This window comes from Bipolaris oryzae (assembly GCF_000523455.1).
Source record: "Bipolaris oryzae ATCC 44560 unplaced genomic scaffold scaffold_188, whole genome shotgun sequence".
NCBI classification, from domain to species: domain Eukaryota; kingdom Fungi; phylum Ascomycota; class Dothideomycetes; order Pleosporales; family Pleosporaceae; genus Bipolaris; species Bipolaris oryzae.
This window is the reverse complement of record NW_006911464.1, coordinates 11,936-30,358: the sequence shown is the minus strand read 5'-3', so window position 1 is coordinate 30,358 and position 18,423 is coordinate 11,936. Positions and strand designations below refer to the sequence as shown.

The following is an 18,423-nucleotide window of genomic DNA, read 5'->3' as shown; positions in this document are numbered from 1 at the left end:
AGAAGCGTGTTCTCTGGCGAGCTTATGATTGGAGGCGAATGCTTTTCCTAACGTGTTTGCCGTGTAGCGCTATGCGTTCTGGCGCTCCAAAGACCTGGTTCTTGGGGCAATTGAGCTTCTTTGGGATGTTTAAATGGTGGCCTGGAAGTTGGACAGGATAAAGGTGGCCGGAATAGTGATTGGAGGTAGGGGGAGGGAGAGGAAGGGTGGAGATGGAGACAAGCGTGCCATGAAGGCTGCTTGAGGGACGGCAGTCCGCAAGAAGAACATTGAGTCCACAAGCATCGCTTGCTAGTACATTAATCCAATGGATGGGTGCGTTGATCGATCAAAGCAGACATGCAGCGGTTGTCCATAAAATGAGTCCGCGTCGCAGGCGTGTACAGTATGTACTATGGCACGTGATATAGTCACGTGCCAGGTACCTGCCAAGCCATGCGGCTGTCGCTGCCATTGCATGCGCTTGACGGCGGCGGCTCCACTAAAAATGTTGAAGCTGTCGCAAAACGGAAATCCCCTCGGCCCATTGGACCATCTCTCCGTTTATCCACCTTACACAGCATAATCATGTTCGAGAATCTGTGTGCTCTCCCTGTGGAGCACGATATTTTTGTGCAGACGGTCCATCCCCAGCAGCCACTCGTAGCAGTCGGCCTGGCCAATGGCGATGTCCATACCTACCGCCTCCCTGCCGGCGCAAACGATGATGGCGACGACGACGACAATGACACGACATTAGCATCCGAAAGCGGCTTTGGAACCATCGACCGCATCTGGCGCACAAGGCGACACAGGGGCAGCTGTCGGACCCTCGCATACAGCGCCGATGGTGCGTCGTTGATCTCTGCAGGCACCGATGGCATGGTCAAGGTTGCGGATTCCATGACTGGCCAGGTGACCGCCAAGATTGCTATTCCACTCGACCCGTAAGTCGTAGCAAGAGGCGAAGTTGTGCGAATCGTTCATTACTGAGGCGGAATAGCTCCAATGGCGGCATCGACGCGCCCACACTAGTCCACGCCCTGTCACCGCAATCCCTCATCCTCACCACCGACTCTGGAGCACTGCATATATACGACATTAGGAATCTCAAAGGCGGAGAAAAGGTCTCCCTCAAGCCAGAGAACACGCATCACCCACACGACGACTACGTCTCCTCGCTCACCCCACTACCCCCGACACAAGCGAGTACAAGCGGCTTCAGCAAGCAATGGGTCACGACAGGTGGCAGCACACTGGCCGTCACGGACATCCGCAGGGGGGTCATGGTCCGTAGCGAGGACCAAGAGGAGGAGTTGCTGAGCTCTGCCATTGTCACCGGCCTGTCGACAAAGGGCTCCAACGTGGGTGAGAAGGTTGTTGTTGGCGCCAGCAATGGTGTCCTTACCCTTTGGGAGCGCGGTGTATGGGATGACCAGGACGATCGCATCATTATCGACCGCTCCAAGGGAGGTGGCGAAAGCCTTGACGCCATTGCCGTCGTGCCTGATGGCGTGGGGCCAGGCGGAAAGATTGTTGCCGTCGGTATGGGCAACGGTAACATTCGATTTGCCAAGATTGGCCCCAATAAGATTGTCGCCGAACTCAAGCACGACGAGCTGTCCCAGGAAAGCGTCATTGGCCTTGATTTTGATGTCACGGGCAGGATGATTAGCAGCGGTGGCAAGACCGTGAAGGTGTGGGGCGAGCAGACGTGGCAGGACGTGGATGAGGACGAGGAAGACGAGGATACCGAAGATGGAAAGCGCCAGCACGACAGTGACGACAGCGACGATAGTGATGACAGGGACGAGAGCAGCGAAGAAGAGGAATCCAAGCAAAAGCGAAAGAAGAGGAAGAAGAACAAGGGCCAACAAGCAAAAGGACACGGCATTTTGCACTTTTCCGGCCTCGAATAAGCTACCCCTTGCTGTTCTGTTGCCCTCAGTTTGCATTGGTCTTCATTGGGAAAATTACTGGATAACGGAAGCGCGCGGTTCGAGCGCATTTGCATCGTTGTACAGGCATAGGACGTACCCAATCTCTGTACTGATCAATCATCAATAATGATAGTAATAATAATCATAAAAAAACAGAACAGTATTCAACACGACTACTTGATTCCCCAGTTGATTATAGTCATACAACCTTAGCAGCAAGATACTAGCAGTGCCTTTCCTGTTGATGATAATGAATAGAACTGTACGGCTAGTTGACGTTAGATCCCACCGTTGAGCGAGTCACACTGATAGGCTCGTGTTGTTGGTCTGGAAACATGAGCTTCTAAGGGTTTGTTATCTACTTCTCATATTACTCTCGACACCACGCTTGTGCTTCAGTAATCATCTGCAACATAGTGCTAGACTAGTCATTGTCGTCGATATTGGAATTACGTTTCATGTAAATACGGCGGTCATGTCGGTATTCTACTTCTGAAGACAATATCAATCGCAATTGTTTATCGAACGAGAAATGCAAATCCCGCCGCAGCAGGCACCTGGGTCATCCAAGTCGCAATATTCATTGGACAGGTTGCAGCAAGTGCTGGTTCTGAACGAGGTTTCACAGCGTCCCGTACAGCAGTCATTGCCTGATGCGCACGTAGAATCGAGCCCAGCAGGTTTGCATACTTGTTGCTCGACCACGCAGGCTGTTGCTGTTGCCGCCACATTGGTTGTCTACCCAATATTAGCCATCACTTCCACGAACATCGAACAGAAGAAAAAAGAGAAAGCTCCAAAAAACGTACCGGAGCAGGAGCAGTACATGTCAGAGTGGCGGTAGCCGTCGGCTTCAAGCAGAGACAGCTGCATGCCTCTGACACCTTTGCCGCCGCCAACATCTGAAGTTGAGGCAGGATGTTGGTGCGCTTCTGGACCACCCAACTGGCTTCCTCATAGCGCTCAGTATCGTAGTCTGCATGTGCTGCGGCCACGTCTCGCTTCTGTCCAGGGCACCGAGCACTAGTCACTGTAACTGTTGTCGTACGAGTGGTGCTGGTTCTGTTGATTCGTTAATCTACTGGTGGCCATTACATACAAGATCAACACTTGAATGCGCTGATACAGTTGGAGCAATGGTGACCGTTACCGTTGTACTTATTGTCAGTGCTTTGATGTACAAACGGAAAAAGGATGTGGCCGGCGGTCCGAGTTCCTTCAGGACGCTCAAGGCATTATCGGCTTTACCGCAGTTGACGGGTGGTACGTTGAGCAGGGCCGCTGCTGTTGGCTCGGGTGGAGCGACTCCAAGGACGCTGATAGCAGCTACGAGAACAACCTTGAGGGACAGAATCATGTAAACCTTGAAATTAAGACTGTGAAAGACTGCTTGCTGTCCATGCCGTGGTCCGCACACGAGCTCTTTATATGCTAACCCTCTGGTCTAAAAAGGTTACAGCAGGAACGCCATCAAACAGAGTTAGCTAAGCTGAAAGGGCTGTTCAGCTCAACGTATTCCGGTGGCGCTCCTGTTTATTCATCCAGATTTCGCAATATGATTGTCCCAGTATCTTTCCGCGCAGCGTTGTGAAGCTAGAGATTATTCCCTGGCTTGAAACATACCGTGCGCCACACTAAAATCTTGAGCATTACTGTAGTCAACTTGGTGGAACTTCAGATCTCTTCCAAGGCTGTACATCACTTCCAAAACGGGGACATCCAGCATCTTCTTTGTACCCTTTTGGATAGATGATCTTCGGGCTGGGCGAGGCGACACAGAAATCGTCGACGTTGACGTGTCCATGTGCGAGACTAATTACTTGCCCGTAGCAAACGGTTATTTCCTACTAACAGTACGGCTTAAACAGTAGATTTTACAAAATCTGCCTTGGACATGCTCGTATTTGTATTCTCAAAAATGGCTGGGGCGGACCAGAGCGAACCATCCTCAGTGTTCAATTCTCGCTCTTTCCATAGTCTTGCTTGTTTCGCTCCACGTCCAAGATTTGCCCTATGCTACCACATTATCAAGAACCGGGCCTCACATGAAGAATACAACTTGCCCTGGCCCCATTCTTTGAGGCGTGCCGGACTAGATCGAGGGCAGCGGCAGCCAGACGGAGTCAGGCCGCCTCGCTTGGAATCTTGCCCGCCCCAGACCAAGATCGATCCTCAGAGCGCTAGCACGGGAGAAAATGCGGAGGTTCTTGCCTCAGCATCAGTGTACCTCTGTTGAGACTCCGAGGAACTTTCCGGTAGCGGGAGTATTGGAGCACACGTCATGTGCTTGGACTTATCAGAGCCCTCTTAGCCTATATATACCGGTGCCCAAAGTCTAACATATCGTTTCGGGTAACCAGGAAGAATGCACCTTTAGAAGTTCAAGTATGTAATACATGGTCTCTTCGGTTCTCAGTATCAGCCATTCCCTTTCTGGCCTAGCCTACTATGTTGGCATGGCTGAAATATGACAGCACCCCTCCTTGCACACCTTTTCACGCCACCGATGAAATGGCCGACTTACAGAAATCATATCAACATATCGAGCATGCGTCGACTTGTCCATACGCCACAGACCCGCAAGGTGCGATGCTATCATAGAGATGCAAGTAGCCGGCCTTACTCACTGCCTCAGACGACTGCGACTGCTTCTACTCTGCGTTATCCAAGACATCCGTCTTCCAGCCGGCCACTTCTGAAGCGCCAAGCGACGCCACTGGTCATCTGGATGAGCTTGCTCTAAATCATATCCGTGATTTCGTCAGCCAGAGGCGCTTGCAGAGAGGCGAAACCTACAATCAATCTCCTTCATCATCGCCCTACCAACCCCTTGCCGATGGCGAGATACGCGTTCTGGAGCTATCCCCTGGGGATTTTGAAAACCCTTTTCACGGCAAACTGCATCTAGTTAACATTGACTTTTCACATCCATCAAGGGCTGAGCATACCGTGTATCCCTTCGACGACCCCGCAAACACGAGTAGAAGGACATTCACATACACGAGGCACACTAATCACGCAGTATCCCTGACTACAGAAAGTCCGGTATGGTATACTGCTCTCAGCTACGTATGGGGTGCACCAGTATTTGACGAGACAATTTGGTTGGGAGATGTGTCTGTAAAAATCTTGAAGAGTCTGGCTAGTGCTCTGCGCTACCTGCGCTTGAAAGACAAGAGTATATTTGTGTGGACAGACCAGATTTGTATAAACCAGCAAGACATAACAGAGAAGGGACAACAAATTCCACTAATGGGCATGATCTACTCGCATGCAACCAACACGGTCATATGGCTTGGTGATGATGATGGTGAAGACCCCGTCGGCGCCCTCGACTTGCTGGAGACCGTCTACGCTCGATTACAGGGAACAGATGCACAAGTAACACCGGCAGACTTTGTTAGATTAGACTTTCCTCCCGTCTCGGACCAAGTATGGTGGGATGTTCGACAACTTCTCCGGAGGCCCTGGTTCAGTAGGTTGTGGACAATACAGGAAGCGGTGCTATCGAGGAATCTGTTCATTAAGTGCGGCCAAGCATCAGTCTGCTGGGATGACTTGGCAGCCTGGTGCTACTGCTTGGAAGAGACCGGCATACTCCGCTGGCTCATCAGCAATGCAGAATTAGACCTTCAACGTCCCCTCCGAGAGCATACAAATTTCTTGCACCCGCAAGGAGCTGTGGTTATAGAGTCCATCCAGGCGGATCGTCTTCATAACATGGGGCTCATCCAGAAGGAATATCTACTGAATATTCTAGTATCCACAAGATATGCGCAGGCAACAGAGCCTAAAGACAAGGTTTACGGTGTCCTTGGAATAGCCGACTCCAGCATCGTCCCAGATTATTCTCCAAGTCTCTCTGTAAGAGAAGTCTATCATCAGGCATGCTTGACGCAGCTACCCCATCTGAAATATGAGCTACTAAGCTGCGTCGACCACGATCAGCCATTGCAGCCATCATGGGTTCCGGACTGGAGTACTCCACGAGCTACTGAAGCGTTGGGTTACTCGACGAAAGCTTGGGCTCTGTATTGCGCTGGAGGCAGACCCGTGAATGGAAAGGAACCACCCAGAATGGCATTGAGCGAAGACAGGAACGCACTCACGCTGACAGGAAAGGTTTTCGACACGATCATCAGCGCAGGGTGTGTTTGCGAGGATCCTGCGCTTGACATCATCGACCCCAAAGACAATAACTGCGATCTGGCATCATACGTCGATCTGGCACTCGGATCAAAACAATGGCACAAGTATCTCATATCTGGTACTTCAGTTTACAAGGCTTTCCTGAACACTCTACTCGCAGGACGAGATGGCTCGGGGGCCTTGGCGCCGACGATTGACCACGAGGAAGCTTTTGGCCTAATACTTGATTCAACGACTGGCCAAACGCCTTCTTTGCCCGGCCAAACCATCAGTATACGCCGTCAGAAGGGCCACTTTACACTCGAGAATCTCAAGACACGGAAGCCGGCCAGGACTCTGGAAGATTTGCAAACGGCGCTCCGGGCCGCATTGAGCATGCGCCGATTCGCCGTCACCAAGGAAGGTTACTTTGCACTCGTTCCGAGGGGCACGCAGATCGGCGATGAGATCGCAGTGTTCGATAGAGCCTGTGTGCCCTTTGTGCTGCGGCGGAAGAACAGCTATTCAGTGCAGAATGATTTTGAACTCTTGGGCGAAGCGTACGTTCACGGCGTCATGAATGGAGAGATCATGGTGAATACGGATGACACAACCCTCGAAGATATCACGCTTGTTTGAGGTCGCGACGGATACTCGGTCAGCCGAAGCATATCCGATTTCATTCTGAAACAGGGTTCCCACGTGATCGTGTGTGCGAAGACTACTATGTATCGTGTCCTGGTATTTTACATTTTGCGGCATAGAGTGCGTATTAGCTAGGTCGGTCACAAGCTACACCCCTCATATAAACCGGCATTTATACCCACGAACCTTGGCCCAACGATGTCTCGCAATCTACTTCCAACAATGCGATTGGCTCAAGCCAGTGTCGCGTAAACCTCCGATGAACCCTCGGCATGTCTTGTATATTGCTTAATTTATACTACTGCCACTACATGTTGTCGGCTGCACGCGTTCCGAACGCAAGACGGAGGAAGCAGCCCCGCTAGGATTTCCATGGGGGGGGGGGGGTCGAGCAGGTAGCCCAGCAATCGATTGGTGGACATAGTAAAACGCTCCACTTGTTTATATCCTAACTCGTGGACTGAATGGCATCGCTAAATACTAGTCTTACATTGTTCGATGTTTAGTGGTGTGGTAAACCCCGGATCTCGGGCCAGGAGTCTGGGTAGGTAGACTGGAAGAACTTGTTTAAAAGGCGCTCAAGTCCTCATCAATTCGACATTCGACATCCATTTACTCTTCGAACAAGGCACCAGCGCAAAACATCAATATGAGACTCTCAACACCTCTTGTCCTCGCTGCGGTAGCCTCCTCAGCCACCGCCCACACTATCTTTCTTAGCCTCAACGGCGGTGCCGTTGGCGATGGAGTGCGCGTCCCCACATACGATGGCGTACGTCTCACTACACACCTAACTATTCACCATTTTCCTTCTCTAATCTTGAAAATACATAGCCCGTAAGCGACGTAACTTCGAACTCAATAGTTTGTAACGGACCTCCCAACGACGTCCCCGCCAAAACCAATACCGTCATCACCGTCCAAGCTGGCTCCAAAGCCACTCTGACATGGCGACACACACTCACTTCTGGGCCCAACGACGTCATCGACGCCTCACACAAGGGGCCAGTAATGGCTTATCTGAAGAAAGTCTCAGACGCAAAGACTGACTCTGGCGTCGGTGGAGGCTGGTTCAAGATTGCACAGGATGCTTTCGACGGCTCAAAATGGGGTGTCGATCGCCTTATTGCTAACCAGGGCAACCAAACCATCACCATTCCAGCTTGCATAGCACCAGGCCAGTACTTGCTCCGCGGTGAGCTCATTGCGCTCCACTCTGCTAGCCAGCTTTTGGGAGCTCAGTTCTACATGGTGAGTTTCTAGCCCTTTTTTGGCTTATTCTACCAAGCATCATACTAATACGATGGACGTAGGAATGCGCACAGATTAATGTAATTGGTGGCTCTGCTAGTAAGACTCCTGCAACTGTTTCGTTTCCTGGAGCGTACAAGCAGAATGATGCGGGTATCGTGTACAACTTGTATACTGGCTCAAAGACTTATACCGCGCCTGGACCAGATGTTTTCACTTGCTAGAGATGTCGATGAGTGATCTACATTCACTGTAAATAGTTCTCAAAATAGATTCATACCTCTAGAGAGCTTTCTTTGTGTATCAAGTTGGTATAGGCCATTTATTTGACGATGACAGTAGCTTTTTTATTTTTCTCTATGTGGGCATGGATGTGCAGGTATCGATCCTTTCTTCTCTTAGCCTCTTCTCACACTCATACTTCTAAACTGTATGGCGATTGATCTCTGTTAGCTTTAACTGTTCAATTTTGCACTTATGTCTTGCGGGTTGTATTTTCTTCCATGAGATAAGTGCTATCGCAACATGACTGCAACCAGTCATTCGGAGATCTTTGTTTCAAGCGTTAACATTGACACCAGTCTTAATCAATACTCTGATCGTTTCTGCAAAGCCACTTGTGGTGTCGTTCGAGTCACAGTAAGAAGTGGCCCAATGCAATGGTGTCCTGCCTAAGGTGTCTCTTGCGTATAGGTCGGCTCCATGCTCGACTAAAAACTGCACCATTTTGGGATTTTGTGATCTGACTCCCTCCATCAGAGCTGTCGAATCATCGGAGGTTTTTTCGTTGATGTCTCTTCTTAGAGATATCAGTAGCTCGATGATTGGTATTGCAACTGCTCGAGGCCTCCAGCCAGCGAATGAATGAAACACCGTCTCTCCGGCATTGTCTTTTGCTTTGAAGTCTAGTCCTTCACCTAGGAAACGCCGCATCAATGCTTCACTTCCTGAATAAGCCGCCGCATGAAGTAATGTGCCTCCACAATCATCCTTGACCCAAGTATCAGCGCCAATCTCGAGAAGCAATCGTACGTTTTCGATGGCACCGCTTTGGCATGAGATGTATAACGGAGTCTTCCCATCATGATCCCTTGCTTCAAGATCAGTTCCCTTACCAACAAGTAACTGAATTGTTTGCTTTCCACCAATGCCTGGAACGAAGTGCGGTGGGACCTTATTGTAGCGGAATTGGCCTCCCATTAGATTTGCGTTTGCACCCAAATTGAGTAAGAGCTGCACAGACTCCGCGTATCCATTCCTCACTGCAAGATGCAATGGCGCAGTGCCGCGCAGATCTAATTCATAAATATCTGGTCCCCTCTCCAGAAGCATATTCAACATTCTTTTATTGCCCCAGCGAGTGGCTTGATAGAAGGGATTTGCGCGATATGGATGTATTGTGACAACTGTGTCTTGATCAAGAAGTCGCTGTGCCATTATCCCAAACCCGTTTTTGAATGATCGCTCCAAAGGCGTGAAACCCTCGTCATCCTCTATATTAACATCGACTCCATGCATAAGTGGTAGGTAAACCACCTCGTTGTTACGTCCTTCTACAGCCTAGTGCAAAGGCGCCATTTTTCTTTGATTCTTCTGATCGAGGAAATATAGTGATTTGAGTTCCGGGTTGTCTTGGAGTATCGTCGCCATCCAGGAGGGCACTCCGATGTAGCTTACGATATGCAGCAAAGGAGGAGTGTGAGTCAGGCGAAGCAATCGCATCGGAATATACACGTCCCACCACTTGATAGGTAGCGCGGAGTGGGGCTCCAAAGAGTGATGTAAGTCGTTATAGAGCTCATTTGCAGGATCAGAGCAAAGCCGGGCATGCGTATCCCAATGATTGGCCGCATAAATAAAGAGCGGTGAATAAGCTAAATGGATTCCTCGCGAATCCTTCCATATAGACCGAGAGTCACTCTTTTGCACAATGCAGTCGAAACATATGCGAGCGATCAGGCGATGTGTTTCCTTCTGCTGAACCCGAAAAAACTCCAAAATGCTGTTAATACCTCTATTCCAGCGCAATAGATAGTCCCTTGCCGATTGATGGATGAACATAACATTTTCATGCTCAACTTTTAACATTTGACCACACAGGGATATTGCACCCATGGTTACCTGCTTGAGAAGAACATCTGTAGGCACTAGGCTGATGCCTTTGGAACAGATGATCTGGGAGCTGGTTTCAGCCCTACAACTTGTGCCAGTTCTGCAATTGTTAGGGGGCGTTGAGCAAGGCAGACCCATTGTAAGATCAGCGATGATGTCTTTCGGCTGTCCGAAAGAATCCCAAGTAACATACGATCATACATGTTACCAAGATCGACCGGTAGTGACTCCAGCTGCCTGCATACCTGGCTCCATGTACGCATCTTCAATAGCTTGTTGATGAAAAAGCTTACCCATAGAAATATGCCACTATCTCTTGAAAGTAAGGCTTCCTATACTGTTGGGCGGAACGCGTTGTCTAATCTCTTTCTGTGAAACAGCTCATCCACTTTTTCGCCAATCAATAGTTCAACATCCCCGCCACCACCATTGCTAACATGGTCTTCGTCGAGATCCCCCTTGTTGCAGCATTCCAATCGCTCTATTTCGCGGCTCACGATGAGGAACTTGGGAAGATTCTCTGGCCGATTTGGCGAGGTTTGGGAACCAAGTTGGTCCACGAATCTCGGGATAAGAAATCTTTGCGTGTCCTCGTCACACTCATCAAACCCATCCACTATGCAAAACAGGTGGCCCAGTGCCGCGTCAGCAATGATCTTTTGTAAGATTATCCAGAGAGATGCCAAGGAACACAAAGTATCAGCTCTTCGCTCAGGTAACTCGAGATATGGGAAGGCGTGTTTAGCAATCTCTGGCCGTTTGTCTATAATTTGATACAAAAGGCTTCTCAATAAATTTGTGCCCTTATCCCGCTTACTACGAATGCAGAAATAGTACGCGACTTGTTTTATTTGTTCATTCGATAATAGCAGCTCAAGGTCTTCCGCCAGAAAGATTGAGAGCATAGTTTTGCCTTTTCCTGGTCCCCCTTTGATCCAGAGCAGAGATCTTTTGCCTTGTTTCTAAGATTGATAATCTCTATTATTCTTGATCCACTCACAAGTCTCAGTAACTCTAGCACCTTTACCAATGACGAGCTCCAAACGGTTGACCTCAGGCTCGGAAACGGATAGCGCATCTCGGCATAACTTCGCTCGCTGTTCGATGGTCTCTGTCAAGTCTCAGTAAGAGCTAGGATATCGAACGATCATGTTCAATGTGCCCTGAGGATTTATACAGAACCCGAAATATACATCGCGCGGAGACTTATAGACGCCCTGCTATCCAGTTTGTATGGTTCCATGACTGATATTCTGATGCTGTGTAGAGTGACTTGCAAACATCAGTTTGGAGGGTAGGAGTCAATTCTTGCGAAGATTCGGTCGTGATACAAGTAATGCAGTCGCAAGGGTGATGGGAAAGTACTGAAACCCTTAAGAAAGTTTAGGGATACATGGGCGAAAGAGGCGGAGCCACGTTGGTAGCCAAGCGGGGTATACGGCGCAAGAGTAAGAAGTAGAGGACTTGGCAATGTCTAGACAGCTTTCCGCCCCCAAATCTTTGGACACATAGGGTTAGATCAAAGAACATAACATTGACTCTGAGGTACATCTTTCAGAAACACATTACTATTGAATATCCTGATAATTTGAGTTTCCCGCCCTGCGCGTCAGCAGAGCCGTATTAGAGACAGCTACAGATCTAAGGTAACATACAAGGCAGGGAATTGCACCGCCTTTTCTGATCCCGTCCTAGGTACTGGATATTTATTCCCACGTCGTTACCTGGTCTTGGGGGTAAGTTCAGCCATCATTGTTGATTAGGGTCATGGCGATGCATGTCACCAAGCTGGAAGAGACGGCAGGATATTGGCAATGAAGCTATATGCAAAGCTAGGGTCCGTGTTTTGATATTTTAATATCGATGATAGAAGAATATCTAGAACGACCACTCGTTTTCGTTGGAGCAAAGTACTAAGAACATGAATATTGCACAATCGACTACCTGGACCTCCTGAACACTCTCATTGACCTCAGCTTATCTGATCACTAGTTCCCCATCACTCAGCGAGGACTCCCGTCGTGTATTGTACCCCCAAAATGCCCACAATCTGAAGCGACCGAGGGCTTGGCGATGACAAAGTCTATGGACCTGGTGAATGTGAATACACTTAAAAATTGGGAATCACGTACCTTTTTCGTCTGTCTGGCTCGCGCTCTAGAGTTTCTACACAAACACAACATTCGGCATAAAGACATCAAACCCAGCAATATCTTGGTCAAAAAGATAGATTTCCTCTTTACAGATTTTGGAATGGCATATGACTTTACAGACTAGAAAGGTAGCATGACAGCGAGCACAGTAAACGGGATGACACTAAGATATTGCTCACCCGAAGTGGCAAATTATGAACATCGAAACCCACCGTCAGATATCTGGAGCCTGGGAGTGGTCTTTCTCGACATGACAACAGTGCTCAAAAGCAGAACAGTTGATTTCATTTACACCTTTCTCGAACAACGCGGGACGTTTCAAGTCTTTATACATACAAATCCTACTAGTACGGATGCTCCTACTTATCGCAGAGCTCAAAGAAACGGGTAATTTCGCCGACAATGCGGCGCTTTCGTGGACTCGAGATATAATCATGGTATAATAATAGCTGGTGTCCACTGCAGCATCGTCAATGGCATGTATACTCAGCGGAAGTCAGAAGGGGAGTGGAGATGAAGTCTTCTTTGGGCATGTTGCACTTCGCAGCATGATAGTCGGAGCGATTTTGATGAGCTGGAGATGGATGATTCCCGATTAATTTGCAACTAACATATCTTGAGATACGGGAGTTACACTACTAACAAGCATCGAAGTCGTCTTATCGTAACAACTAATAGTTAGCGCTTCTGACCTTGGACAAGTCCACCCTTCATCGCTTCATTCTCCAACATTCTTCCAGAGATACCAAAGCACCTAATTCCCTCTTTCTTTTGACAAATAAAGTGTCCATATAACTTGGAGCGAACATCCTCTCAAACAACATACACGGCGGTGCCTTTGGACGAGCGCTATGAGAAACCATTTGCTCAGCCTGATCCTGCAACAACGTTAAATTTCAACGTGATTAGAGAGGCTTTGTTATACATACCTGAGATGGCATCATGGTCCATGGCAAACCACAAAACAGGCATTTGTCTGCTGGTTCGCGCTTTGATACCTGTGCAGGGCCTTCTTTCCGATTATCTAGGCCGTCAACATCCCTCCGTGTGGCATCAAAAGGCTCTGATGAGTTCGGTGAAAATGGCAGCTGGTCGAAGCTCGGGCTAATTTGTTCGAGCCACTTCACGATTGACTGGCGGTGATCCATTGGTGGGTCGAAAACGAGTGGAGTACTGGCCCTGCGATACAATGCTCCTCCCTTTATGCCAGTGCCAGCCTCATCCAAGGAGTTCTCAGTTTCGCAGTCTTTGGAAGCCTCGCTTGCGCAAGTCGGATCGTCGTTTGCATGAATGCAGGGCTGGTGTGGTTGTTTTCTTGCAAAATGAACCCCATGATTGTGCTCTTTGCCCACGGTCTTTTCCTCGATATAGCATCTCAGTCCCTCTGATCCTTTCCTTCCATCAGCATTCGCACTCTTCTCTTCGTCGTCTGCTTTTTTGTCGTTGCCTTCTTTCGTATCCTGTACCCAAAAATAATAATGTGGCACATCGCAACTCTTGAACCTCACATACCGCAATTTCCCCAGCTCTTTCTCCTCGTCATGCATTTCTCCCGGTTCAAAGTCTAGATACGCAGGTATGTATCCTACAGCCCTGGGCCTCCACTTGCACGTTTCATACACCTCAGCCACCAACTTTTCCTTGATCCTCCTTGTTCTCTTCTTCCTCTCCTCCTTTGCCCCACAATACGCTTCACAAGTCCTATCTATGCGTTTCGCTCTTCTTTCTTCCATACTCCACTTGCCGTACACATCAGCAAGACTCTTAGTCGGATTACTAGCATTGCCGAGATTAAAATACAGCGTGGCATTGTCTCCTTGGACGAGTGTCCGAGAAGCCCATTCTTCACCAGTCTCAATCACAGCGTTGCATAATATGCCTTCTAAATGCCCGCCATGGGCTGCGGCACGTACAGAGTCAGGAAGAAGGGGGACAAAGTCTGGATCTACGGTTGGAGGGTATTTGAGACCAGGGAGGCAGAGTTTCTGCTTGCTTGTTGTCGTGATGATCTTGAGTGGAGAATAGGGTTTTATTGTCGGTCGGAGAGCAGGAACATGTGGGAGATCACGAGGCGGGATGGCAGGCGGCAGGATTTCGTGTGGCCATTCCAAGAGCTGCAGTTTACAGGATGGTATGAGGATGTGATTGGAGCGGTCGGGAATTGATTCTGTTGAAGTACTATCCCAGGACGAGACACTGAGTGCGTATCCTATAGCCTCGCCCCTGTACTCATCTGGAATGTTTTGCTGAGCTTCTATTTCGTTGTCACTCAGGGTGTCGTCGCTGACACTTTCTTCTCGCTCTCTTTTCCGTGTCTTCTCGGCCTTTCTTTTGAGTTTAGCTTCGATCAGTGCCTCCTGCTCTGCAACTATGCGCTCCTGTTCCCTTTTTGCTTCCTCTTGCTTCTTGCGGAGTGCATTTAGGTTTTCGCGTTCTGCGCATTTCTTATCTTCATCGCTTCGCTTCAACGCCCAAGCCATTTCCACCTTTTTCATGTCCTTGCGGTATACACCGCGCTCTTTTGCTGCATCGAGCAGCTCCTTGTAGTTGTAGGCATCATAGACAGAATTCGTCCTGTCTGAATCGCGCACCTTATGAGTGCCACCTCGGCGATGTGCAGGAGCTTGTGGTGCCTTGCTGCGTTCATTAGGGTCTGGAGATCGACTGGATGTGCTGGCAGGGCTTTGTTTCCCTTTGCCTCTGGGCATTGTACTGATGGCGTTTTCGGGACTCCCAAAATATTTTTATCACTATAGTTCGAGATTCAACGACACGTATGCCAGCTCCAGAAATCAAGGCAGAGGACACCAGAGGTTGCGTGGGACTTGAGGTGCGATGGAGATGTCATGTATTTCTGATGCCTACTGCGAAGCCCATGTCTTTGACGAGTCTTGGGTGGAAACGGTGGCATCTGAACACTTTGTTGTTACTGTAGCCTTTGTCTCATTGTTAGTACGAGGGAAATCAATGCAAAGACTTCGAAACATGACCGCACACAACATTGAATAGAATGTCACTTGGATGTTTGGAACAATTCATTTGCAAGTATCTGCATGACTCTAGGGTATCTCACTGCGGCAGGTTAACTTACGGATAATTTTGATCGGGAGGAAGCTGCTTACAATTCCGACTTTGCTGGCTCTTCCCTTTTCTCTTTCTTAAAATCAAAAAAACCCTCCAACTCCATCCATTCAGCAGTAAAAGCCATGAACAATTTAGTCCAATCTTCCACCGTATCCATGTCAAGATGTTCCCCGTCATCCTCCATTGTGTGCCACACTGTTGGAAACGGGGAAGGAATCATATGCAGGATTTCAACGCCACGAGCCATGAAGGGAACATGGTCGTCCTGCACAAATCCACCCATAAAATTGGTGCTTTGCTTGGACGCTTCAGGCAGGAAGAAGTTCTCAGTGGGAGGCTCCTTGTTCTCGCGCTTTGCCATTTTGGACTTGTGATTTGGAGATGTCTTCATCAGACCAAGTTTGCGCAAGCGGTCCTCGATCTTTGCCACGTTTTGATACGCCCAGTGAGTAGTGGAGAAGTACGAGGGCACCTGCGGGTTCCTGGAACCTAACAGGTCAAGGAGGACGAAGAGTTCGATCGAGTCGAGCGGCGTCCGGTAAATCGAAGCGGCGGCATGAAAGGTCGACTCCCAATCGCCAGCAAGAGCCCTGCATGTCATAGCTTAGCACTTGATTGTAGTGATCACAAGCAACGTTACCCACCTGGCACCATAGAGACTGTCGGTATCGGTCCAGGATTTGAAAGCCTCCTCGCCGTCCAGCAGCAGGACTTGGACGCCTTTGTGCTCAACTTCAAAGTCATCGGCCTTGGCCTCGGCCCACTTCTTGGTCAGCGCCGCGTCGATGCTGCGCACAATATGCAAGATCATGGCGCATGGAGCGGCACTGTCGGTGGCGCCGATGAAGCCCGGAGGCGTGTACTTGCTGTCGTAGTGGGCGACCAGCGCCAGCCTCGACACATCGCCCTCTAAGCTGCCCGGGGGGTCGCGCGTGGCAATGATGTTAACAAAGGGAACCTCCTTTCCATTGCTGACAGGTGTCGTGGACGAGGAATTGTGCAGTTCTATCCGCCATTCGGGCAATTGCGACTTAAAGAAGTCTACAAAGTGCTTGCGGACGGCAGCATTGCTCTCAGTACCCGATACTCTGGGGACCAGAATGGGCGCCAGCAAGGAGCCCTTTTTAATGTCGAAATCATTGCCGGGCCCGGGCAGGTGCTTGAGTGTCTCGTCGCTGAGGTCGTGGTAAGCGGAGCCGAGGGAAAGGCATGAAAGAAGCGTCAGGAACGCGCGGGCGAACAACATAATTGCGACCTATCACATAAAGCATGCACCAATGGATCCGAAGCGGGCTGCACAGGGAGATAGCGGTGGTTCAAACAACAATATGACTAGTAGCTGACATAGCGACGGCTGGCACGTGTGTAGTGGAGTAGTCGATTAGAGTTGTATAGAGGAATCGTGGCTTCTCCTTGTCTCCAGCCCAGACGCTGAGACACGCACCGCCTCTCGGCGCTCGGGCGAACTGGCGCCGTGTCGCCGACGCACGTGACACCGCGACATGTGCAAACCGAGATTTCCAATTCACCCCTCGTGCTTTTTTGCTATTGGCCAATCGCCCCTCGTCACGCCTGACCAAAGCGACCATGACTATAGACATTAGCCATTGAACGAGTACATGCGAGAAACCTGCACGCTGCTGGGGAGATCCTACAACAATTGCGGTACAATTGCGACACCCGTATCCTACTCACCACCCACCCACCCATTCCCACGCAACATGCAGCCACGTCTATTCGTCCTTGCAGCTGCTTTCAGAAGCACTGCACCACTATCAAGAGCTGGAAGACCGGTGGTCAAAACACACATTTCCACCTTCATATGTCGGAGCTGTCAAAGGAAATTTTCCACTTCTCCCACACTGCGCTTCTTCGGAACATCAGCAAAAGAAGGCGCCAAAACAGCTGAGAAAGATCGGAGTACGTGGACATGATTTCCTCTTAGTATGAATGCCATGGACTAACAAGCAAGCAGAATACCCATCCAGACTACTCATATATGATGCGGGTGACGCACGCACCACATGGATCTCCTTCTGGAAAGCAATGGCCTTGCTGCAGTTTGGTACCACTTTAGTCTTCGGTGTACCCCCCTTATGGAACAACGAAAACCAACCTGACCCGCGATTGAGAAAGATGCAGGCCATCTTAGGTAAGTATTCTGCCCTATGCCATCGTCTCGTACATCTTCAATCACCCCTCGAAATGTTGCATGACATTGTATGGTGTTCATCCCGCGACTTCTTCCTTTAATCGTCCCTTAAATGATTTCCAGTCACGCTTATTTCTTTCTCGGTCTATCTTCATTTTGATTTCGTTTTTCTAAAATATGTTTCCTTCTTATTTTTCATCTTAACGACAATCTGTTCCAGTCATGCAACTCCACGCCACCCCAGGGGCCATATGTTCAATTGGCTTTGCAACTCCTCACTATCTCATTCTCTCTTTCATTACACCACCAATACTCAACCACCATCTAACAATCCCACCAAGTCGGCGTCCTGGGCACCATTCCTACCCTAACCATCGCTTACCTCACTGCTCCTTTCGTTCACCAAATCTTCCTCCAAATCCCCGAACACGCTCGGCGCTCCCGCCATGATCTCCTCCGATTCGCGAGCATCTTGCGTAAGAACCCTCTTGCAACCGCGAATACCAAACTCGAATTCGTGACCCTTCGTATTTTCCCCTTCCGCAAACACACTACCGCTTTCCTACATGAGCTGCGCGCTCTACCACAGCGCCGATTCCGCCTTGCCAATATCGAGTTGCCCAAGACGGATGCATGGGCGCAGAGGCAAAGAGAGAAGGGTATTCTGAAGAGGGTGCTGGATGTGATTAACGAGCCGAGGTTCAAGTTTTACGTCAAAGAGGGCAGGTTGTATACGATGAAGACTAAGGTTCCGGGCGTGTGGGAGGAGGTTGCCGAGAGGATTCGGGATCAGACGGTTGCAGAAAGGGAGGAGCAGGAGAGGAAGAGCAGGGATGGCGGGGTTGCGGTGGCGAGGAAACCTGTTGTCGTTGCGAAGAGGGTGAGTAAGCCTGTTCTCAAGGTTGATGAGAGAATCAAGAGACAGACAACGAGGAGCTTGCGCAAGTAGATTTCGGGTACCCTTGAACGGGAATGCATT

The 18,423-nt window shown here is 49.5% G+C and overlaps 7 protein-coding genes across 7 annotated transcripts; 3 read left to right on the top strand and 4 right to left on the bottom strand.

Moving 5' to 3' along the window:
- Positions 1–567: 567 nt before the first annotated feature.
- On the top strand, positions 568–6,686 carry COCMIDRAFT_40447 (uncharacterized protein; the record flags this gene model as incomplete). The annotated part of the gene is made up of 3 exons (XM_007693918.1): positions 568–926; positions 983–1,869; positions 4,555–6,686. 3 exons carry the CDS (start codon positions 568–570, stop codon positions 6,684–6,686), a joined length of 3,378 nt encoding a protein of 1,125 aa, XP_007692108.1.
- A 655-nt stretch (positions 6,687–7,341) lies between these two features.
- COCMIDRAFT_8905 (lytic polysaccharide monooxygenase) lies at positions 7,342–8,167 on the top strand (the record flags this gene model as incomplete). Its single annotated transcript, XM_007693911.1, has 3 exons — positions 7,342–7,464; positions 7,527–7,943; positions 8,006–8,167. 3 exons carry the CDS (start codon positions 7,342–7,344, stop codon positions 8,165–8,167), a joined length of 702 nt encoding a protein of 233 aa, XP_007692101.1.
- Positions 8,168–8,501: 334 nt separating this feature from the next.
- On the bottom strand, positions 8,502–9,380 carry COCMIDRAFT_8904 (uncharacterized protein; the record flags this gene model as incomplete). Its single annotated transcript, XM_007693910.1, has 1 exon — positions 8,502–9,380. The coding sequence occupies one exon, from the start codon at positions 9,378–9,380 to the stop codon at positions 8,502–8,504; it is 879 nt and encodes a 292-aa protein (XP_007692100.1).
- Positions 9,381–10,387: 1,007 nt separating this feature from the next.
- Positions 10,388–11,133, bottom strand: COCMIDRAFT_29839 (uncharacterized protein; the record flags this gene model as incomplete). Its single annotated transcript, XM_007693914.1, has 3 exons — positions 10,388–10,818; positions 10,873–11,017; positions 11,056–11,133. The coding sequence occupies 3 exons, from the start codon at positions 11,131–11,133 to the stop codon at positions 10,388–10,390; spliced, it is 654 nt and encodes a 217-aa protein (XP_007692104.1).
- Positions 11,134–13,659: 2,526 nt separating this feature from the next.
- On the bottom strand, positions 13,660–14,916 carry COCMIDRAFT_106355 (uncharacterized protein; the record flags this gene model as incomplete). The annotated part of the gene is made up of 1 exon (XM_007693922.1): positions 13,660–14,916. A coding segment is annotated over one exon (1,257 nt), but the record flags the coding sequence as incomplete, so codon positions are not given.
- A 410-nt stretch (positions 14,917–15,326) lies between these two features.
- COCMIDRAFT_106345 (uncharacterized protein) lies at positions 15,327–16,538 on the bottom strand (the record flags this gene model as incomplete). Its single annotated transcript, XM_007693921.1, has 2 exons — positions 15,327–15,882; positions 15,937–16,538. The coding sequence occupies 2 exons, from the start codon at positions 16,536–16,538 to the stop codon at positions 15,327–15,329; spliced, it is 1,158 nt and encodes a 385-aa protein (XP_007692111.1).
- An 800-nt stretch (positions 16,539–17,338) lies between these two features.
- COCMIDRAFT_106309 (uncharacterized protein) lies at positions 17,339–18,393 on the top strand (the record flags this gene model as incomplete). Its single annotated transcript, XM_007693920.1, has 2 exons — positions 17,339–17,444; positions 17,786–18,393. 2 exons carry the CDS (start codon positions 17,339–17,341, stop codon positions 18,391–18,393), a joined length of 714 nt encoding a protein of 237 aa, XP_007692110.1.
- Positions 18,394–18,423: the final 30 nt, after the last annotated feature.